Here is a 24091-nt window from a genome sequence, read left to right as displayed (position 1 = left end):
CAAAAATGGCTTTGACAGGTGATGAGATCCCAGAAGTCCTTATGAGGAGTGGAACTGGAGGGTCCACTGCAGGACCCTCATGTTCAACTGGGCCAGTGGCAGCAGAGGGATTGCAGCCACCATAGATCCTAAAGCCCTCAGGACCAATTCCGCCGAAGGAGTTTGCAGTTGAAGGATGGCCTGCACGTGCAACATCAGGTTCTGAAGCCGATGTGGAGTCAAGAACGCAAGCATCTGTCTGGAATCCAGTCTCACCACTATAAAGTCCAACACCTGTGTAGGGGTCAGAGAGGATTTGGTCATGTTGATGGTTAATCCTAATAGTGGAGCCAGACTGAGGAAAAAATCCCTGCATGAACAAAGTAGATGCCTTGTTGGGGTCGTAAGGAGCCCAGTCGTCCAGGTATGGAAAGACCTGAATTCCTTGGAATCTCAGGTGGGCCGTTATTATCGCTAGGACTTTGGTGAACACCCTGGGGGCTGAGGTGAGGCCGAAGGGGAGGGCCCTGAATTGAAAGTGACTGGCTCCCAGCCGGAAGCGGAGAAACCTCCTGGAACGCCTGTCCACTAGAATGTGATAGTACGCATCCTTGAGGTCTATGGAGCACATCCAGTTGTCCTCCCGCAATAAAGGGAGGACGGATTGCAACTTGACCATTCGGAACTTTTCTTTGGGTACCGCCAGGTTTAGGAGAGAGAGGTCGAGAATGGACCTCAAGTCCCCCGTCTTTTTTGGCACCAGAAAGAACCTGGAGTAAAACCCTGATCCGATTTGATCTGGGGGGACAGGCTGGATAGCTCTTTTTTGCAGAAGCTGCTGAATTTCTGCAGCTGCCGCCTCCCTCTGACTGGGTGGTACGTCGGGGAGGCCTCTGGTTCTGGGGGTTATGATAAAGGGAATTTGGTAACCTCTGGATATAATACGAAGCACCCAGCGATCCATTGTTATGGACTCCCACATTGCTAGGTGCCTCGAAAAACGCCCCCCGACTGCCTCCAGAGTGGAGCAGCCGGGTAACCCCTCAGGGGTTCTGCATGGGCCTCTCAGAGAACGGTTCTCTGGACCCAAAATTCCTGGGACCCCCTCTGCCTCTGGGGTGACGCCCTCCCTGTCCTCCTCTGCCACGAGAGGACTGGTTGTCCTGAGCAGACTGGGATTGATGCGATTTTTGGAACCACATCTTCTTCTGACCCTTTTGGTTCTTGGAAAAGGACCTCTGGGGCACAGAGAAGCGGACTCCGGCAGAGAAAGTCTTCCCATCTTTCTCGCTCTGGACAAGAGTGTCGCGAACGGTTTTGCCGAACAGTGCAGAACCATCAAAAGGGGCATTCGCGAATGACGCCTTAAACGGTTCCGAGCAGTCACAGTGACAGAGCCAGGCCTGTCTCCTCATGACAAGCCCAACTCCGCCTGCTCTAGCGGCTCCCTCCGTAGCATGAGACAACAGCCGCATAGAGGTGTTAGAAATAGAGCGGAGGATGGCCATTTGGGAGGAGTACAGATCCTTGTCTCCCTCCGACATGGACCCTGGGGGGGAAGCAGCGTATTCCTTAATTAGATCTCGCTGCATCCGAATAACGTGTGCCATGTAGTTGAAGGCCCTCGTAGAGAAGGTCGCTGAACTGAAGGCCCGCTTCCCAAGACGGTCCATCGCGCGAGACTCCTTGCTCGGAGGATGAACCGTGGGGCTCTCCTGAGCCAACTCTTTCTTGGTGGCTGCAGCCACCAACATGGCATCCACAGGGGGACCTCTGCTCCAGTGTGATCTCTCTGCAGGGGGGCTCAAAATTTTGTCCGGGCACTTGGGGATTGGCTCTACAGTGTCCGGTTCCTTCCAAGCCCCAGTGGATATGAGATCCACCAAGGGGTCGGGTGGAGGGGACACCCAAGAGGTAGATGGTCCTGCCTCAGACACCTCAAGGAATACGGACTCATCAGAGGAAGTCTTGGGGGCAGACCACCCGCCCCTGATTTTGAGCATTTCCATGATGCCTCCGAAGGAGACATCCTCGAGGGGGTGATCTAGGGGAGCCTTCCCCTTCATCTAAGTCCGTATCTTCGGTGAGACTCTCAGGGGAGTCTTTGTGCCTCCTCTTGCACTTTGCCTTGTGAGGAATCTCCTTGGAGGGGCTGTCCGAGGAGTCCTCATGGACTGTATCTTGTTCGACTGGAACTCCTAGAGGTGCTGAGGCAGGCTGCCCCGAAGGCCGGATGAGGGGAGCCAGGACCAGATGAGAAGGAGTGCGGGAGGGAGCCGAAGCCAGGACCGGAGGCCTGGAAGCACTCGACAGTGCCCGCTCCACCGCAGCGAAAGCCGAGGGGGAGCCGCTCTTAGACGGATCAGAGACCCGACTCCCACTCTGATCCGGCATGGATCGATCCGTGCGAACGTCGGATCCGAGGGACCAGTGTGCTCCGACCGGGACAGAGCCGAAAGAACACAGAATCCCTCAGATCCGAAGCTCGGCCCACGGCTCTGAGAGGTTGGATCCGACAAACTCGAGGGAGCCGTCGGAGCTGACGTGCCCAGCGCGGTCGGTTCCGACCCACCCCCGGATCCAACATGGCTCGGCTCCGAGCGCTCCGACCCCAGAATGTGGGTCGGTGAAGGAGCAATAGGGGTGAAAAAAGGGGTTGAGCTCCCCCCCGGAGGGGGGGGGGCAAGAGCACTCCCATCTGCATCTGGGCCTGGATGAATCTCCTCATCATCCGGTCCATGTCCGCATCTGACATGCTAAATGTGGACCTCGGAGAGGCCACCGAGGCAGACCTGGAGTGCCGCCTCGATGACCTAGACGGGGACCGGGTCACCTCCTCCTCGGGTCTTGGGGAGAAACAAGGTGATCGGATTCAAGGAGGAGGAGATCGAGAAGACCTGGACGGAGAAGCCCTCTTGGCGGGCGGGGCTGATGAATAGTCCTCGGCCCGCCGCTTAAGGTGCTTCTCCCTCCGCTTCTCTTTCCTGGACTCCCTATCCTCCGGAGCCAAAGCGGGAGGTTGAGTCCCGGTCGGAGGAAGGGAGGCAGGAGTGACCGCTACCGGGGAGGTAGCGGTCACCGAAGTACCGGAGGCCGAAGCAGAGTCTGGGGGTAAAAGGCCCGCCAGAACCAGCTTCGACCTCCGATCCTTAAGTGCCCTGGGGTTGAACGCCGCTCAAATCGAGCAACCCGAAGAGAGGTGTTCAACCCCAAGGCACCTAACGCAGAGAGTGTGGCCATCAGCCGGTGAAAGCTTGTGACCACACTCGGTGCATTTCAAAAAAATGGCTTTAGGGGCCTCCGACATAATTAAAGTAAAGCACACTCACTAGGTCCCTACACTCAAGTCACACACACACGCTACGACCAGCGGGGGAGGGAGGAAAAATTAAATTAAAATTTAAGCTGAAAAAGCTAAAAATAATAAGTTTTAGCGTTAAGGATAAACCTACCACGCACACACAATCACTCAATCAGAAAAGAAGAAAGAAAACTTTTTTTCTCACAAAAAACGCCAAGAGCTCTGGAATCTAGCTGTTGCTTGAAGAGCGGCAAACTAGATCTGAGGTTAGTCAGGGTAGGCAGGGGATTATGGGTAAGGGGAGGAGCTAGGAGCTCAGATCTATGCTATGATAGAAGTTGCCAGCTCGGATCCGTATCCCAAAGGTTGCTGACAAATGAAGTCCCTACTTCAGATCAGTGGGTTCACAGAGTTTGACATCTGATAATTATGTATGATGTAGTCCTTGCTGAGGCAAACACCTAGTTAATGAAGTGCAAGAGAGATTATGCAGCAGTTATTAGTGCCTGCCAGTTTGTCAGAATGCTGCTGTTTAACAGGAAGACTATGTAGGACTTGTACTTCATGGTTTCAGAAACGTTTTTGTGTGTTTTGTAGAACCAACTGTTTGAATCTATTGGGGTACAGCAGCTATGAGTGCTATCAGCAGTAAACAGGAAGTGCATGTTCAAACTAAAAGTATAAAATGTTGGACTTAAGGGCTTGTTCTGCCTCTGTAATCTAAAGATATACAGTTGTGAGAGTACCACAGTTGGAAGGACACTCATTTTTTTTTCTTTGTCTCTTAACAGTGGCTGAGAACATCAAGGACAATATGGTAACAATTTTTTGTTTGATTCTTTTGTATGTTTTTTGTTAAAATTTTACATGGAACCCTAAAAGCTAAAGACCAGAGTGTCAGCAAACATTTACTCTGTGCTTGAAATGCATGTGTACAAGCCCTGACATGTAGTACCCCTTTTCTTTTTTGATAAAAAGGATTACAGTTGCTCCTTGTTTAATCTCCAGGGGTGGCTGAGTACAATTGAGACACACTGCAGTATTCCTACTCTGTATCCACATCAATGTACCACAGTTATCCACATTAATGTATCGCAGACCTGATCTACAAAGACGCTGGTTTCCAGGTCAAACGAACACTTTGGCAGCATGGGCAGAAGTGCAGCATGAAAAAGGAATGTGGGGGCAGATGTAAAACAGTAGTTCTGGGCCTGTAGTCCCATATATCACTGTGCAAATACCAGAAACCCCATGAAAAAGATGCACAAAACTGGTTTTTAGTACTTTAGACACCAGAACTAGCAGAACTCTCTCCCTAGGCTGTTAAGAAGTCTGAATTTTCGTCAGATAAATTAAAGGGTCTAAGGCCTGGTAAACATGTTTCCAGTGGTTCAGATTGTTCCATAAAATTTTAGAGGGAGCCACTCAAAAAAACTTCAGTTAGTGTTATTTGATCATGTTGGTGCTGGGTTTTTGCTTGGAACATTGACTGTGAAAGCAGTCTGTGAGACCTGTCTCCCACATATGCAAGAAACTCTAGATGATTTAGGATTTTTACATAGGTACTTTTATACCCCAAACAGATTCCAAAGAGTTTTTCCTGGGGTAAATGGCAAATGTTAGTGTGATGGAGAAGAAAGAGGCAACTTGGAACATGTTTTGGAAGTGTAATGAGTTGGCAGACTTAAAAAAAAATTCCCTTTGAGTACACTATCAGAAATACTGGGTGAGCAAATGGGTGTAACTAAGGAAATTATTTTTTTTTTTTAGCTGGGATACAGGCTCTGAATTCCCTAGACAAAGTAAGTCCTTGCTAACTTTAATTCTAGTAGCTGCCATAAAAGCAATTACTAGAAAATGGAACTCAAAGTCTAAACCAACTGTATTTGAAGTAGTGAATATTGTAAAAGAACTGGAAGTGGGATCTTAGAAAAGGGAAGGAGCAAATTACATAGAAAAAATGGAAATTGTGGGAACAATACATGCAGAATAATGTTTTGGAGGAGGAGTGAGATTTAAGGAAAGGCATGAATAGAGCAATTTATGTAGTATTGGATTGATGATAGCTGTATAAAAGAATATATGTGATGTATGTTTGTAGCTGTGAACATGACATGGTTTGTTTTCTTTAAAATAAACATAAGTTTGCCCATGTCTTAAGTGTTAATTCAATACAGGTGTTAAAGGCATGACCGTGGTATAGGTTTTGTTACTTCAGAAGCTACAAAGGTAATTTAAGGTACAGCAAAGTACATGGATGTGAGTCCCAGTGATATTACTTGTTACAGGTTGCCTGGTATAACATCTGATTTTGGATATAATTCCTACATCGTAGTCCAACATGTGACAAGCGTTTCCCAAAGGTACATCCACTGCACACTGTTAAAGGATTTTCTTTAATTCAGAAAAACTGGTATTACTAGACTGGACTGCATTTTCCTTCCTGTATTTGTGTTTGAGATGGTTTTGCTACATATCAGGACCTTGTGAGTTTTTGATGATCAAGAGGATGTTCTTCGTGTTTCACTGTTGCAGTCATTACCATTGGGTTATCCTGCTGGCAGGCTGCCCTCATTCGGCCCGAATTCCAAAGTCTAGGTCCGGCGTCGGTTGCGGTCGCCTCTTCCCTGACGTCAGTATGCCAGGGGTAGAAAAGATGCAGCCGACGCCATTTTCCTCAGTCTTTATTGCTGCGCGGTGCCCGAAGCAAAAGCAGTTCGCAAGTGCCGGTCGGCCGGCTCCTGAGATTTTCACATTCGAATTTCAGATCCGAAGTCTTCATTAAAGCTAAGTACCCCATTGGGGAAACTTTTTTCTTGCTCCAGACCGATGTCAGAAAAAGTTAATAATTGTATTTCTTGTGGGAAGCAAATACCTCATAAGGACTTTCATTCTTACTGTATTCCTTGCCTAGGCCCTGACCACAACGTTGCTAGTTGTCGGTTTTGTGCTAGATTTAACCAATGCACTATTAAGCGTCGGTACGATTTTGCATTCCATTACTTTGGCAGAAGATTTAATTATATAATGCCGTCGAAGCAGCCGACTACCGGAGTTTATAAAAAGTGCAAAGAAAAAGAAAAGGACAGGCATCCGAGCTCCAAAACCGAAGAGGCTTCCGCTAGGCCTGTCACTGGTTTGCTGGTTCTCAGTGAGGCGCTTTCGCAGCCCGTGAGGCCTGCTACCTCAGAGCCACAGGCCACTTCCGACTCCCACGTGGAGCCAACTAGGCCACTGGAAACTCAAGCTATTCACTCAGATGGGTCCGGAGCCGCTGAGCAGGCATCAGCTTCTGAGGGTGTTTTCAGGCCTATACAGTTATATGTGAAACCTACTTCAGCTACAAAGGCAAAAACTAAAGCAGCTCTAAAGACAAAGAAGCAAGTACAGCATTCTCCTGGACAGGCCACCATGCCTAAAAAACAGATGCTTAAAATGGCCGAAGACCTAATTACTTTGATCAGGGGTTCACATCCCCCTCCTGATAAGAGGCCTAGGCAAGAGACAGAATATGAATCTTCAGACCAGGTTTCCATTTCCTCTGATGCCTCCTCTGAACAGGAATATTCTATTCCTCCCTATGAGGATTCTGATGCTGAAGAATCTATCCCTTCAGCCTCTCCTCCTGAGGATTATTCCTTTGGGGAGACACTGCATACTATGAGGGAGCATTTCCACTGGTAGAGCCAAGATTATTCAGAATCCAAGAAAAGGCTCAGAGACTTCCTTTTATTGCCTCAGCACAGGCCCCTTGCTATCCCACCTGTTTTAGACATTGTAGATGATATATTTTCAGAGTCCAGTCTATCTTCAGACACTTTACCACCAGCCCCTGTTAAGCCAGACAGATACTACAAGGTTCCTGACTCTCATGCATTTCTTTATAAAACCCTGCTGCTGACCCAGAAACCATCTCTCAGGGTCCCAAAGGGGTCAAGGCTTCCACTGCAAAAAAACCCTATCCCCTCTGATAGGGATTCTAGGGCCCTGGACAGATGGGGTAAAAAGATTTATACTTCTGCTACCTTGGCTGTAAGAGCTTTAAGAGCTTTAAATTGCCAATTTCATATGCTTAAATATCAGCAATACCTTATGTCACTGCTTAAACAGAAAATGTTGACAAATTCAGAATGTGCTGAAAACAAAGAAATGCAGGATTTATTGCATGCAGCTGAACAAGTGGGGAAACATACTTTGCAATGTGGTTTTGATTCTCTGGAGGCCTCCTGCAGGGCCGCTGTGACAAGTTCTGTCATTAGGAGGCATGCTTGGTTAAAAGAACAGAATCTGCCTGATTATGTTAAAGCAAAACTATTGGATGCTCCATTACAGCGTGATCCTTTGTTTGGTGTTAAGCAGAAGAGGTGTTGAAGAAAATGGAGGACAAAGCTAAATCTATGCAGTCAAGGATTTCTTGCAGGTGCAGCCTCCCAGAATTAGTAGAAACTGGCCTACAAAGAATTGGTCCTTTCCAGTGTCAGACAGGCCAGGACAGGGGCAGGTACAGACACCCTAGAGGCAGATCCCAGCCCCAAGGTTCGTACAGGTCTAAACAATGGGGTGATTCTACCTCCAAAACTGGAGAAGACAAATCACAGCCATACAGGAAACAGTCCCAATGACTTCCCCCTGCCTGCGCCAAGCACTTATCTTCTGGCAGCACCTTTAGGGGGACAACTTGCACTTTTTTCTCAAAATTGGCACATAATAACCCAGGACAAATAGGTCTTAAACATAGTGTCACAAGACTACAAGTTTCACTTCCATACCCTGCCAAGGGCAAACAGTTGGCCAGACCTGCCCAAACATCAGTGGGCAGAGGCACAAAAACAAGTCTCATCCCTCATGGACATGAGGGCCATTCAACAAGTACCAGAGCAAGAGCAGGGACAAGGATTCTACTCCAGACTGTTCTTGGTACCCAGAAAGGACAAAGCCTGGAGACCAATACTGGACCTATCTATTCTAAACACATACCTGGATATTCCAAAATTCAAAATGTTGACTCTACAGCAGCTTCTGCCCATGTTGGGCAATAAGGCTTGGCTTGTGACTTTAGATTTAAAAGAGGCATACCTGCATGTCCCAATCAGACAAACCTGCAGAAGATACCTCAGATTCAAAGCTGGCTCAATGCACTACCAATTCTCTGCACTGCCCTTTGGCTTATCTACTGCGCCCAGGGTCTTCACAAAGTGCCTGGCACCAGTAATTGCATACTGCAGACAAAGAGAAATACAAATATATCCTTACTTGGACGACTGCCTCATTCAAGCAGAGAACAAAGGACATTCTACTACAGCATCTGGCATTTGTAAAGAGATTACTACCATGCCTAGGGTACACAGTCAGCGAACAAAAATCAAAACTAGTACCCTCTCAAGAGATAATATTCCTGGGTGCAAGCTTAATTACAACTGCCCAGATGGCTTATCTCACGCCAGACAAACAAAGGCAACTGACTACCTATTTCAAACTGTTGGCAACAAAGGCCCAGTTATCTGCAAGAAAAATTCTGCAGGCTTTGGGCTTCATGGCATCCTGCATTCTACTAATTCCATATGCAAGACTGCATATGAGGAAACTTCAGTGGTACCTAAAAAGTGTTTGGACTCAACATTGCCACAGCCTGGAAACAACAGATCTGAAGTAGGAACTTCATTTGTCAGCAACCTTTGGGATACGGATCTGATCTCGGATCCGAGCCGGCAACTTCTACCACAGCATAGATCCGAGCTCCTAGCTCCTCCCTTTACCCATAATCCCCTACCAACCCTGACTGACCCCAGATCTAGTTTGCCGCTCTTCAAGCAACAGCTAGATTCCAGAGCTCTTGGTCTGTCAGATCTTGTGAGAAAAAAAAGTTTCATTTTCTCCTTATATTCTTTTTGCGAGTGTGTATGTGTGTTTAGGTTCCCCTTAACATTAATTTCACTTTCTTTTAGCTTAAATTAACTTAATTTTTACCATTTATTTCTCCTCCCTGCCCTCGCTGGTCGCAGTGTGTGTGTGTGTGTGTGTGTGTGTGTGTGTGTGTGTGTGTGTGTGTGTGTGTGTGTGTGTGTGTGTATTGTGTAGGGGCCTAGCGGGTGTGTTTCTTTTTAGTGATGTCAGAGGCCTCTAAAGCCATTTTTAAGAAATGCACCGAGTGTGGCCACAAGCTTTCACCGGCTGATGGCCACACCCGGTGCGTTAGGTGCCTTGGGGTTGAACACCTCTCCACGGATTACACGATTTGCATGGCGTTCAACCCCAGGGCACTTAAGGACTGGAGGTCGAAGCTGATTCTGGCGGGCCTTTTGCCCCAGACCTGGCCCAGGCCTCCGGTACTTCTGTGACCGCTACCCAGTCCTCGGTAGTGGCCACTCCTGCCCCCAACCCTCCGGCCGGGACTCAACCTCCCGCTTCAGCTCCGGAGGAGAGGGAGGCCAGGAAAGAGAAGTGGAGGAAGAAGCACCATAAGCAGCGGGCCGAGGACTCCTCCTCGGGCCCCGCCTGCCAAATGGGCTTCTCCCTCCAGGGCTTCTGGTTCACCTCCTCCTCGGACCCGATCCCCTCGCTTCTCACCGGGACCCGAGGAGGAGGTGACCCGGTCCCCGTCGAGGTCATCGAGGCGGCACTCTAGGCCTGCCTCGCTGGCCTCCTCGAGGTCCACCTTCAGTATGTCAGATGCAGACATGGACCGGATGATGAGGAGGTTCATCCAGGCCCAGATGCAGATGGGAGTGCTCTTGCCTCTCCCACCCCACCCCACCCCGCCGGGGGGAGCTCGACCCCCTTTTTTGCTCCTATCACTCTTTCTCCGACCCGCTTTCCGGGTTTGGAGTGTTCGGAGTCGAGCCACATTGGATCCGGAGGTGGGTCGGAGTCGACAGTCCTGGGCACTTCGGCTCCGACGATTCCCTCGAGTTTGTCGGATCCGACCTCTCGGAGCCGTGGGCCGAGCTTCGGATCCGAGGGATTCGGTGTGCTTTCAGCCCCGTCCCGGTCGGAGCACGTGGGTCCTTCGGATCCGATGGTCTGTGCTCCGGGTTCGATCCCCGCCTCGGATCCGAGTGGGAGTCAGATCTCAGATCTGTCAGAGAGCGGCTCCCCCTCGGCTTTCGCTGCGGTGGAGAGGGCACTGTTGAGTGCATCCAGGCCTCCGGTCCTGGCTTCGGCTCCCCCCTGCACTCCCTCTCAGCTGGTCCTGGCTCCTGTCACCCGGCCTTCGGGGCAGTCTGCTTCAGCGCCTCTAGGTGTTCCATCGGAACATGAAATTGCTGGTGAGAACTCCTCGGACAGCCCCCCCCCCCCCGAGGAGGTTCCTCGCAAGTCGAAGTGCAAGAGGAGGCATGTGGACTCCCCTGAGTCCCTCACCGAAGATACAGACTTGGATGAAGGGGAAGGCTCCCCAAGGTCACCCCCTGAGGATGTCTCCTTTGGAGACATCATGGAAATGCTCAGAATCGGGGGGGGGGGTCTGCCCCCAAGGCTTCCTCTGATGAGTCCATATTCCTAGAGGCGTTCGAGGCAGGGCCCATCTACCTCTTGGGTGTCCCCTCCCCCCGACCCCTTGGTGGATCTGATAGCCACTAGGGCTTGGAGGGAGCCGGACACTGTAGAGTCGGTTCCCAGGCGCCCAGACAAAATCTTGAGTCCCCCGACAGAGAGAACCCATTGGAGCAGAGGTCCCCCTGTGGATGCCATGTTGGTGGCGGCAGCCACCAAGAGGGAGTTGGCTCAGGAGAGCCCCACGGTTCATCCACCGAGCAAGGAGTCTCGCGCAATGGAAAGCCTTGGGAAGCAGGCCTTCAGTTCAGCGACCTTCTCCATGAGGGCTCTGAACTATATGGCGCACGTCATTCGGATGCAGCGGGATCTAATCAAAGAATACGCTGCTTCCCCCCCAGGGTCCATGTCGGAAGGGGACAAGCAACTGTACTCCTCCCGAATGTCCACCCTACGTTCTGTTTCCAACACCTCTATGCGGCTTTTGTCTCACACCACTGAGGGAGCCGCTAGAGCAGGCGGAGTTGGGCTGGTCATGAGGAGACAAGCCTGGCTCCGACATTGACTTCTCAGAACCCTTTAAGGCGTCATTTGCGAAAGCCCCTTTTGATGGTTCTGCACTGTTTGGCAAAACCGTTCGCGACACCCTTGTCCAGAGCGAGAAAGACAGGGGAAGACGTTGTCTGCCATCGGAGTCCGCTTCTCTGCTCCCCAGAGGTCCTTTTCCAAGAACCAAAAGGGTCAGAAGAAGATGTGGTTCCGGAAATCGCATCAATCCCAGTCTGCTCCGGACAACCAGTCCTCTCGTGGCAGAGGAGGACAGGGAGGATGCCGCCCTAGAGGCAGAGGGGGTGTCCCAGGAATTTTGGGTCCAGAGAACCCTTCTCTGAGAGGCCCACGCAGAACCCCTGAGGGGTTGCTCGGCTGCTCCACTATGGAGGCAGTCTGGGGACATTTTTCGAGGCACCTAGCAATGTGGGAGTCCATAACAATGGATCGCTGGGTGCTTCGTGTTATATCCAGAGGCTACCAAATTCCCTTTCTTGTAACCCCCAGAATCAGAAGCCTCCCCGATGTCCCACCCAGTCAGAGGGAAGCGGCTGCTGCAGAAATTCAGCAGCTCTTAAAAAAAAGAGCCATCCAGCCCGTCCCCCCGATCAGCTTGGATCAGGGTTTTACTCCAGGTTCTTTCTGGTGCCAAAAAAGACGGGGGACGCGAGGCCCATCCTGGACCTCTCTCTCTTGAACCTGATGGTACCAAAGGTAAAGTTCCGGATGGTCACACTGCAATCTATTCTCCCACTACTGCGGGAGAACGACTGGATGTGCTCAATAGACCTCAAGGATGTGTACTATCATATTCTGGTGGACAGATGCTCCAGGAGGTTTCTCCGCTTCTGGCTGGGACCAGCCATTTCCAGTTCAGGGCCCTTCCCTTCGGTCTCACCTCAGCCCCCAGGGTGTTCACCAAGGTTTTGGTGGCGATAGAGGCCTACCTGAGACTCCAGGGAATTCAGGTCTTTCCGTACCTAGACGACTGGCTCCTTAACGCCCCAACAAGGCATCTACTTTGCTCATGCAGGGATTATTTACTCAGTCTGGCTCCACTCTTAGGGTTGACCATCAACATGGCCAAATCCTCTCTGGCTCCTACACAGGCATTGGATTTCATAGGGGCGAGATTGGACTCCAGACTAATGATTGCTTTCTTGACTCCAGATCGGCTTCAGAACCTGAGGTTGCACGTGCAGGCCATCCTTCAACTTCAAGCTCCGTCAGCGGAACTGGTCCTGAGGGCTCTAGGGTCCTTGGCGGCAGCAATTCCGCTGCTGCCTTTGGCCCAGCTGAATATGAGGGTCCTACAGTGGACCCTCCAGGTACAATGGTCCCTGTCTCATCCTATTCCCGTAAGCAGGGTTTGCAGAAGGTCGCTCGTGTGGTGGCTTCAGTCCCCCATTCTCCACATGGGATGCCCCTTCTCGCTGCCTCCGCCAGTCGCCACAGTGACCACGGGCGCTTCTCGCCTGGGGTGGGGGGGGCACTATTCGGGCAGAACAGTCCAAGGCATGTGGAATGACATAGAGATCTCATTGCATATCAATGTCCTAGAGATGAGGGCGGTGCTTTTGACGTTGCAAGCCCTTCACAACCCTCTTCCGGTGGGGATGATTGCGGTGCAGACGGACAACATGTCAGTCGTCTGGTACATCAACAAACAGGGGGGAACCAGGTCTTACACTCTTTGCCGTGAGGCCATGAGAGTGTGGGAATGGGCGATATCCACCAACCGCTTTCTCATCGCAACGCACATTCCGGGACGGTACAACATTTTAGCGGACAGGCTCAGTCGTACTATCCTGACTCCTTACGAATGGTCTCTCAATCCTCTAGTTGCAGAGCAAGTATTTGCCCGATGGGGGCGACCTTGTTGCGATCTTTTTGCCTCTCCCTCAAATACCAAATGCAATGATTACTTTGCTCTGATCCCCCGTCCGGGGGAGTCCCCGAGAGACTCTCTAGTTCATGCTTGGCCTCCCAGTCTGCTTTATGCTTACCCTCCTCTGCCCCTGATGTTGAAACTATTGCAGAAAGCCAGTCAGCTGGGGAGCAAGATGATCCTCATTGCCCCATTCTGGCCTCGTCAGACGTGGTTCCCTTACCTATGGTCTCACCTGATTCATCCGCCCTGGATTCTGGATCCCCTCCCGGATCTCATTTCTCACCCCCTGGTTCTTCCGACCCCGAACCTGGCCAACCTCAAGCTGACGGCTTGGTTGCTCCAGTTCCACTCCTGATAAGGACTCCCAGGATCTCATCACCAGTCAAAGCCATTCTAGTAGCAGTTCACAAACCTTCCACCAGAAGGGTCTATCGGAGTAAATGGAAACGCTTTTCCATTTGGGCAGAGCACTGTCATTTAGATCCATTTATGGCGCTGGTAGCGTTGGTTCTAGATTTTCTAACTTCTGTCTTTCACCAAGGGGCTAGTTCCTCCACAGTCAAGGTACAACTTGCAGCAATTTCACACTATCATGTAGGGCAGGAGTCAGGCCCGCTTATTACTTCCAAGCTGTGTAAGATCTTCCTCAAGGGTACCTTCCTCCTCAGGCCCCCGGTCAAAGAGGTGGTACCTCCATGGGATTTATCCTTAGTTTTGCAGGCCTTGACTAGCCCCCCTTTCGAGCCTGCGGCCATGGTTGATCTTAAATACCTCTCTTGGAAGACGGCCTTTTTGGTGGCCATAACTTCAGCCAAGAGGGTCTCGGAACACCAGGCTCTCTGTGTCAAACCACCGTATTTGGTCTTCCACCCAGACAGAGTTTACCTCAGGATCAATCCGTCTTTTCTACCTAAGGTATCTTCGGAAGCTAACATTAATCAATCTATTAATCTTCCAGTATTCTTCCCCAGCTATCAAAACAAAGGAGAGTATAAGCTGCACTCTCTAGACGTGCGCAAACAACTACATTTTTATATTCATCGAACTGCTGGTCATAGGCAATCCGATCAGTTGTTTGTCTCCTTTGCCAAAACCAACTCCGGCAAGTCAGTTTCTAAAGTTACCCTCTCACGATGGATATCTAGTTGTATTCTCTTAGCATATCAGAGCTCTGGAAGGCCTGCACCTCAGGGAGTCTGTGCTCATTCTACTAGGGCCATTGCTACATCGGCTGCCTTCAAAGCTAGGGTTCCCCTGGATGACATTTGTTCCGCAGCCACTTGGGCTTCATCTCATACCTTTATCAGCCACTACAAAATGTCTCCCGAGGTAGGGCGTCTTTTGGCTCTGCAGTGCTCTGGAATATTCTTCCATGAAGGCCACCCAAGATTCAGGTAGCTGGGGACTCTGTCCCAAAGGTTGCTGACAAATGAAGTTCCTACTTCAGATTAAGAAGTTATGTACTCACCATAACGTTCCATCTGAGTAGGTATCTTCATTTGTCTGCAGTCATCCCCCCCTCCTTCCCCCTGACCAAAATGATCCTACTTGGGGTTCTTTAGATTAGTTTCTTCTGGGACACAGTATTAGCTGTGGTATGGGGCAAACTTGATCTGAGGTCATAGGTTCATAGGTTCATAGATTAGTACTAGTCAGTCAGGGTTGGTAGGGGATTATGGGTAAAGGGAGGAGCTAGGAGCTCGGAACTATGCTGTGGTAGAAGTTGCCGGCTCGGATCCGAGATCGGATCCGTATCCCAAAGGTCGCAGACAAATGAAGATACCTACTCAGATGGAACGTTATGGTGAGTACATAACTTCTTATTACTCTCATACCCTGCCTACAACAGGAGTTTCGATGGTGGGCGAAGGCCTGTCACCAGAACATGGGACAGCCATTCATGCTACCTCCAGCCACACAGACATTAACAATGGATGCTTCGGATTATGCCTGGGAAGCCCACATGGCAGGAAGATGTATTCAAGGCACATGGTCCGCAAACCAAATGCATCTACGTATCAGTCAAAAAGAGATGCTAGCTGTTCAAAATGCTCTGACAGCCTTCAAGGGCCTACTACATCCGGGACAACTACTGATAGACAGACAATACCACGGTCATGTGGTATATAAATAAGCAGGGAGGCACTCATTCTTACCCCCTTTGCAGACTAGCCATGACTTTGTGGGACACAGCATTGACTTACCAAGTACATCTGCAGGCACAATTCCTGCCAGGAAAGGTAAATACTCTGGCAGACAAACTTAAGCATAAACCTCATGGATCCCCACGAGTGGAAATTGGATCCACAAGTCTTCAGCATGGTAACAAGGAAATGGGGATGCTTGGACATAGATCTATTTGCCTCACCTCAAAACTGCCAACTAAAGAGATTCTGCACAAGGACTTTTCACAGATAAGCATGGGAAGTGGATGCCCTATCTTTCGGCTGGAAAAAACAGTATATGCCTTTCCTCGTCTGCCTCTCCTCCCGAAGGTACTCCTAAAGGTCAGACAGGAGAGGCCAAAAATTATACTGATTGCCCCAGACTGGCCACGCCAGTAGTGGTATCCAATCCTAAGGTACTTGTCTCAGTGCCAAGCCTGGACCTTATCTCAAGTGCCTCATCTACTGTCCCAGCAGAACAATCAGATCCTGCACAGCCAACTCAAGACCTTAAATCTGGCAGCATGGCAGATAATGTAGTCATACAAAACACACCTCTCACTAAAGCGGTGATGGATGTCATTTTGGAAGCCAGGAGGCCTAGTACTAGAAGATCCTATGCTGAAAAATGGAATAGATTCTGTGCTTGGAACTAGGCACAAGGAATTGATACAGCTGTTCCAAATATTCCTCAGATTTTGCAATACCTGACTGAGATGCTGGACAAAGGCCTCTCCTTTTCATCTATAAAAATCCATGCCTCTGCCATTTTGGCTCATTACAATACAGAGCCACCAATCTTTTCTCATCCTTTATTAAGGCAGTACCTCAGAGGGACAAAGAATTTAAGGCCTCCAAGGAGATCACCAATACCTGCATGGGACCTCAATTATGTCTTGGAAAAACTCACCCTGCCTTCTTTTGAGCCAGCCGCTACAGCTGATATAAAGTTTTTATCATGGAAAACAGCTCTGCTCCTTGCAATAACTTCTGCAAGACGAGTCTCAGAGCTACAGGAATTCATGGCTGTGGAACCTTTTATCAATTTTTATCCAGACAGGGTTTCTCTGAGGACAGACCCAACATTTATGCCTAAGGTAGTGTCCAGTGTGGCCCTTAACCAGACTATTCATTTGCCTACCATTTATCCAAACCCACAGAATAAGGGGGAGAGAATTCTGCATTCTTTGGACATACACAGACAACTATGCTTTTATTTGAACAGAACCAAAGCTTTCAGAAAGACAGAACAACTACTAGTGGCATATGCTGCAGGATCACAAGGAAAGACTATCTCAAAGCAGACTGTTTCAAAGTGGATAGGCCACTGCATTCATTTCTGCTATTCACAACATGGCAAGCCAGTACCTAAGAGCATTAGGCCACATTCAACCAGAGCAGCAGCCACTTCAGCAGCCTTCCTCAGGGAAGTACCAACCAAAGACATCTTAGAGGCTGCTACTTGGAGTTCAGTGCACACCTTCACAAAGCACTATCATTTACCACTCTACTCTAAATCCAGGGCAGGCTTTGCCTGTAGGGCCTTATATCCACTCCTAATGCTATTTAGCTCCAGCCTCCCAACCTTAGCTTTGGGATTCAACCCAATGGTAATGACTGCAACAGTGAAACATGAAGAACATAGTACAGTTGTGTACACTTACCATAAATGTAGATGTTCGAGTGTATTCACTGTTGCAGTCCAGGTTACCCACCCGCCATCCCCCATTTCTTTGCTGGAATTTATCTGTACTTCTCTATTCTATACAACCTATGTGGTGTATCTGCTTGTAGATGAAGGCAACATATATATACTTTATTGCATGCATGTTTTACTGACATATTTTTAGCCTACCCTTTTGGGGGCACCTGACATCTGGAGCAAGAAAAACTGAGGAAAATGGCTTCTGCTGAATCTTTTATACCCCTGTCACACTGATGTCAGGGAAGAGGCGACAGCAACCGACGCTGGACCTAGACTTTGGAATTCGGGCCGACTGAAGGTAGCCTGCCAGCAAAATAACCCAATGGTAATGACTGCAACAGTGAATACACTCGAACATCTACATTTATGGTAAGTGTACACAACTGTACTTTATTTGTATTCATATCTGTCGCAGAAGTATGTACTGAGTGTAAGAATTAGCAATAGATTAGATATCTGCTGCTTTTCAGCTGTGAAACATTTCTGCAGTTTGTTCTAAGTAGTGGGGATATTTGTAGCATTTCCATATTCAGGCTTGTATTTGGGCCTAGTGTTTGTGGAGGCTGTGTGTCTGAGCACATATTCAGAGACATTGGTTTGGCCAAAGCCATCAGGCATTTCTGTGAGAGAGAATTGTTTGAGGTCATTGGCTGACTGAGGTCACCTGGACTGCAGCTTAGACTAAGCACCTCATTGGTTCTTTTGAGATTTCTTTCTTAAAAGCTGTCTCAGGTTTCAACTTTCTGTTACCTAAGAAGTTCAGTTGTGAATGCTCTGCCATTTCACAGTGAAGTGATCGAAGGAAGGACACTGAGGAAACTCAGAGCTATAATATATAACATTAAGTATCCTGTTTTTTGTTTATTTTGTTCTTTATTTCTTTGTTATTTATAGCACTTTGTGTACAGTGTATTTTTCTAGCTAGTTTCACTGTGTGTGAGGTATTAACTGGAAATTGTCCACTTTTATTAAGCATCTGTTGGGTTGTTTCTGATAACTGGTTACAGTAAACTCTTTTTTTCTAGAGGCTCCTTTAGCTGTTTAAAACTTTCATTTAAAGGCTCACTGCTGCTTTTCAGCTGTGAAACATTTCTGCAGTTTGTTTCCCACCCTGCCTCCCTGCTGATATAGTGTTTTTATAGTTGGTGCCTTTGCAGTTGCCCACCCCTAGTGTAAATTTGATCTGGGACCCTCCTCCCAGTCTAGTGTCATTACCTCATTCTACCCAGTACAGGGAGAGCATTTGAGAAGGCCAATCAGCTTAGTTTCGGCTACTCCTTTCTCTCTTTCCTTTCTCTTTCCACTATTTTTTTTTTTATCTGCTTTTACTGTATTTGTGTTTTCCTACTTTATTTTGCTTTTGCGTCATCTTAAAAGTACTCAATTGTATTTATTACTGCTTGGTGTAACTCATTCTAAGCCTTTTAGTTTAAGCACTTGGGCTTTAGACCAGTTGTTTTACATTAGGAAGGTTTGTAGGCTGCACTGTGGTGGCAGGACAGGTAGCTTACATCCTTCTAATTTGGGAACTGCTGATTGAGGGCTCAGTGTCTGTTATTCTAAAAGTGTATTACTTCTGGTTTAAGCACCTGGGCTTCAGGCCAGTTATTTTACATTAAGAAGGTTCATGGTCTGTACTCTTGTGGGAGAAGAGGCTGGACTCTGCCCTTCTGAGCTGGGAATTTCTGGTTAAAGGCTTATAGTGACTGCATATTTGAACTATTTCTTACTGTAATTGGTACACCTTGTTTGCTGTAGCATAGACTAGATCCAGGCCTGCTGAATCTAGCTTTGTTTGTATGCTTGTTATTTCCCTGAAAAGCTAATTCCACCTAAAACGTGGCTTTTCAGCTCTTCTGTGGATCCCTAGTGATATCTGCATTGCTTACTGTACTTATTTCCTTGTTTCACTTGAAAGAAAGTTACTGTTTGTCATTTTTGCATTTGTTACCTGGCACTTGCTCACTAAAGCAATTATATAAGTCAGCACTAAAAAATTAAAAGCACTACACCCTCACAAACTCCCCCTGGAGTACCTTGCTCCCCATTGGCCATTTTTTCAATTATAAAGAAATTCCCAATACTATTCTAGCATGTCCAAAGGTCAGTTGTCAATCTCCTCTCCAGTCCAGCCGGTGAATCTGGGAATCTTGAGGCAATGTTACAACTGCCTCATGTACACAGACAACCCTCTCCTCCTCCCAACAAATTCCAACACATGTGAGAGATGCAACCATATAGCCAAACTGGAGGCTAAGCTCTCTCAACTCAGTACTGGCGTAACCAGTCAGGAGGAGAAGGAAACCACACTCACTAAAATTTCAGTCTCACATAGACCTACCACGACCGCAAACCAAACACATAAACACACAAAAACATACTTGGAGGCTCTAAATAAAAATCTGCCTAAGCAGCAGAGACCTCCAAAGCAGACACCCAAGCAACCGCCACCCCAAAACAAAACACGTGCAACACATAGCTCACAAAGCCAGTGTGCCGAACAGTCACAGCCCTTAAAGGCTAAACAACGCACCTGATACACTTGTAATAGGTAACTCTATCATCAGGCACACTGACGTCCCACTCACCAGGCTGAACAAGAAGGTCACGGTCAGCTGCCTGTCGGGCGCTAGGATCCGCCACATAACACAAGCACTCAGGTCACTCCAAGGCAAGTACAAATATGACTCAGTCATTGTCCATGCTGGTGTGAATGACCTGAGACGTACCTCCCTGGACTACATGAAAAGAGACATAGAGGAGCTCTCTGAGCATGTAGCCCAGGCTGGCATGACCCTGACCTTGAGTAGCATCTTGCCCTCACCAAGAATGATGCCACAGTATGAAGACAAGATGATCAATTTCAACAATTGGCTTAAGTATTGGTGTCATTCAAAGGGGATCCAATGCCTGTCAGCCTGGGATGACATGCTCGACAAGCCACAATGCTTCGCTAGGGACGGCTTGCACCTGTCACCCCTGGGCTTTCGGATATTGGCAAAGGCTCTTGCTACCCCCATAGTGCCTTTTCAGGCAAGGCTCAAAAGACAAACCCACCTCCATAGGTATCACAAGGGATAAGAAACTAAGAGTAATGCTACTCAACGCCAGAAGTCTAAACCTCAAGATGCACGCACTCAAAACTCTCCTTATCATGGAGAACATCGATATCTGTGCAGTAACAGAAACCTAGTTCAAGGCTCTCGAGAGCACCCCAGCACTACCAGGTTATACCTCATACCATGCTTTTCGGCCTCAAAACTTGGACCGAACCACAAAAGGAGGGGGAGTATCAATATTAATCAAAGATACCCACACCTCCAGGTTGGTGGCACAGCACGAAGCATCAGAGACTATCCATGTGCAACTAACAGTGGGTAAAACTGCCTTCCAATTTGTAGCCTGCTACAGACCACCCTCCCAAACCCAGGAACCCCACTTGGCCTTCCTGACAACACTGGAAAATATGAAGGTCTCTCCAAACACCATTATATTGGGTGACTTCAACTACCCAACCATAGACTGGGAGCATTACTCTAGCTCCAACACCCTAGCCCAAAGGTTCCTAGAATTTATAAACTCAAATGCTATGGAACAACTTGTTACCACTCCCACAAGAGGGGAAAACATACTGGACCTTATCATCACCAACATGGGGACTCTGTGCTCCAGACCAGAAGTGTATCCCTCACTGGTAAGATCAGACCATAAACTAATCTCACTGGATATTCACATCCCGACCCCACCCCATGCCCAGAAAACCACAGTGAAAAACTTCTCTAAAGCAAATTTCACACTCCTCAAAACCGAGGTGGAATCCTTCAAAGCCCCTGGGCCTGTGGATAATACGGCCCAGACTGCAAAATCCTTTATAAACACATTCTATGAACACCTTCAGGAATGCATGGATCATGCAATCCCAAATAAAACCAAGACCCAATCCTCCAAAGGCAGGCGTCCTGTCTGGTGGACCCCAGCCATAAACAAACTATACAATAGAAGGAGGAAGCTACTACATGATAGAGCAAAATCCCAAAAAGGGAAGGCATCTCTGATCAGTATTAGCAAAAAAACTACGGGCACTCATAAAATCGTCTAAGGCCAGCTTGAGAGAAAAATTGCACAGGACACTAAGGATAATCACAAGGCTTTCTTTAGTTATGTTAGGAACCTGGGTGGGAATTCCCAGATATGCTAAGAATTAGTCCAAAATGACAAAAAATACACCGAACCCACAGACATTGCCAACATCCTAGCTGTCAGGTTCAGTGCAAACTCCCCCCCCCCACCCAAAGGGCTAATATCTATCCCAGCAGAGTGCTGCCCCGCTGACATGTCAGATGCTCAGGTGAGAGCACGCCTCTCCAAAGCAAGAAACACAGCATCAATGGGACCAGACGGTGTCCCGGGCTGCGTCCTACATGAACTCCAAGAAGAGCTAAACCCAAACCTAAAACTACTGTTCAATCTCAGCCTTACTACAGGATATGTACCCAAAGAGTGGCGTACAGCAACAGTGGTCCCTCTTCACAAAGGTGGTGCCTCAATGGATCCTGGAAACTATCCCATAAGTCTCACTAGCTTGGTCTGCAAAGCTATGGAAAGGATCATCATGGACCTTATAAATAAAGATATTGGGGACCTACAGACACTGGATCCTACCCAGTTCGGCTTTGTTAAGGGCAGATCCTGCCTCTTAAACCTGGTCGATTTCTTTGAAACAGTCACCAAGGCCATTGACAAGGGGAAGGTGGTCCACACAGCCTACCTGGACCTCGCAAAAGCCTTCAATACAATACCCCACTCTGGCATTATAGATAAGCTCACCAGCTTAAATATAAACCCCTATGTCACTAGATGGGTTGCAAACTGGCTCAAGGACAGAACCCACATGGTTAGAATAGCTGGAGCCATGTCAGACTCCAAACCAGTTACAAGTGGCGTCCCACAAGGCTCAGTCCTGGGACCTCTCTTGTTCGGTATATATTTCTCGGAGGTACAGGCCAACATGGAAGGACTGTGGCTGACCAAGTTCACAGATGACTGCAAACTGGGCGCCATAATAGACTCTCCAGCCGACACAAGCATCCTCCAAAAGGGCCCCATAGAAACAGACAACTGGTGCCAGAGCCATGGCCTCAAGCTAAACGCCAAAAAGTGTATAGTCATCCCCTTTGGCAAAAACAAACTGCCCACAAATTACCACATTGGTGGTAATCCATTAAGTACAGAAGAAGTAATTAGGGACCTGGGGACCCAAGTTGATAGCGATCTCTCATTTGACAACCACATGGCCAAAGTGGTTAGAAAAACATTTTATATAGCCCACCTAATCATGAAGGGATTCACATCTAGATGAGGGGAGGTCATCGTGCCTCTTTACTCATCCCTCATCAGGCCCATAATTGAGTACAATGCCCCTTTTGGGATGTACCTTACCAGACACCTGCAGCAACTGGAAAGACCCCAAAAGTACCTCACCAAGAGGATCAAGGGGCTCAAACAGATGCCATATGCTGTCCAGTTAAAGAAACTCCAGCTCTACTCAGTGGCATAACACCTGCTCAGAGGCGATCTGTGCCTGACGTATAAAGCCATGTCCAACCCGGAATTAATGGACATGCTGCACCTCAGAAAATCCAAATCCCATCGAGCTACGCGCTCGAGAGACTTGAACCTCAGCACTGAAATAAATAGGACATGCTGGAGGGACAGATTCATAACCCAGAGGCTCCCTTCACTCTGGAATAAAATCCCAGTCCAGGTTAGGCAGAGTCCCTCATTGACTCTCTTCAAGAGGAATCTTGATGAGTGGATGGGAGATCGTAGGTTTACCCCGGGTATCACTTCTGTGTCACTGTTAGACAGAGGCACAGTATACTAACCTCGAAAAAGGGCATAGCCAAATTAATTTAAAATGGGTGGCGAAAGCCATACACACTCTGGCTAGGCTTATAAATGCCCTAGGGCAGATAGCCTAGTATGAACCTATGAACCTATGAATCTGTCCAGTCAGCCTGAGTTAAATGAGCTGTGTGGGTATTCATAGGAGGTTACTAGATCCTGTGATCCTAGGAATGCACACTTTGGCATGAACTGATTCTTCTCTGATACAGGGAAGCCTGATTCATAGATAAAATGAGGAATTAGCCTGCACCCTCCCCAGCTCAGTTTTGCTGTAAGTGTGTCCTCCATAGTTAATCAAGAAAGTTTGTCATCGCTCAGTCTGATTTTAGCATCAGTGCACTAGTATACATAATTCTTCAAAATCTGAGTACACCATTGGGGAAACATTTTCTTTTCCAAATTGTTCATTTTTTTTTTTGAGAATTATTTTAAAGGAAACACTTTTTTCACCTTTGGGGGATCCCCTCATGATTGTTCTTTTTGCTGGTAAATTATTTTAAAGGAAACTCCTGTTTCTCCTTTGGGTACACCTTGTGAATGTTCAGTTTTTTATGGTGGATGATTGTAAAGGAAAGTCTTATTTTTTCTTGGAAGTGACTGTTTGAGGCCTAAAAAGATACTGCAACTGTAGGTATCAGATCTCTAATATAGCTTTACATTCTGAGCGTCTTTTCTGTTTAGGAGAGTCCTGCCTGCGGCTAGTCTCACAGATTTGTGCAGGTTTCTTCAGGCATGGAGACCATTTTAACCAAAGTAACCAACAAGACATGCTGCAGTCCCAAGTTGCTGCCCCTAAGAAACCTGACTCATTTTACAGAGTCCACCAGACTTCCCAGTATTTGTACAATAACTCAACTTTGTAGAAACCGGTAGAATGCATTGGTAGCTAGAGCGGCTTGGAGAAAGTAGTCTAAACCTCTGCTGCCCCCAACTTCAGAACGGTCAATTTTCAGACCTATCACAAGCTATTTAAAAAATAAATAAATAAAAAACTGAGATTGTGACAGTAATATGGATGAGCAATGAGTCATGAGATGGATGTAAAATGCCAGACTGTGTTTTTAATCGAGAATTTGTCATGGTAAACTGTTAGAGGATTCATA

General features: G+C 48.0%; 1 protein-coding gene across 1 annotated transcript in view; it reads left to right on the top strand.

Moving 5' to 3' along the window:
• LOC122808603 (tumor necrosis factor receptor superfamily member 1A-like) overlaps window positions 1–24091 on the top strand; it is a gene marked incomplete in the record, with an annotated part of 609848 nt that overhangs the window by 516291 nt on the left and 69466 nt on the right. The window contains 1 exon segment of the mRNA XM_044079560.1: window positions 4072–4097. Coding sequence (XP_043935495.1) covers window positions 4072–4097 — 26 coding nt within the window.

Source organism: Protopterus annectens, chromosome 8.part0 (assembly GCF_019279795.1).
Source record: "Protopterus annectens isolate FY-2018-M chromosome 8.part0, PAN1.0, whole genome shotgun sequence".
Lineage (NCBI taxonomy): Eukaryota > Metazoa > Chordata > Ceratodontiformes > Protopteridae > Protopterus > Protopterus annectens.
The sequence above is the reverse complement of the archived record's forward strand: the minus strand, read 5'-3'. Positions and strand labels throughout refer to the sequence as shown.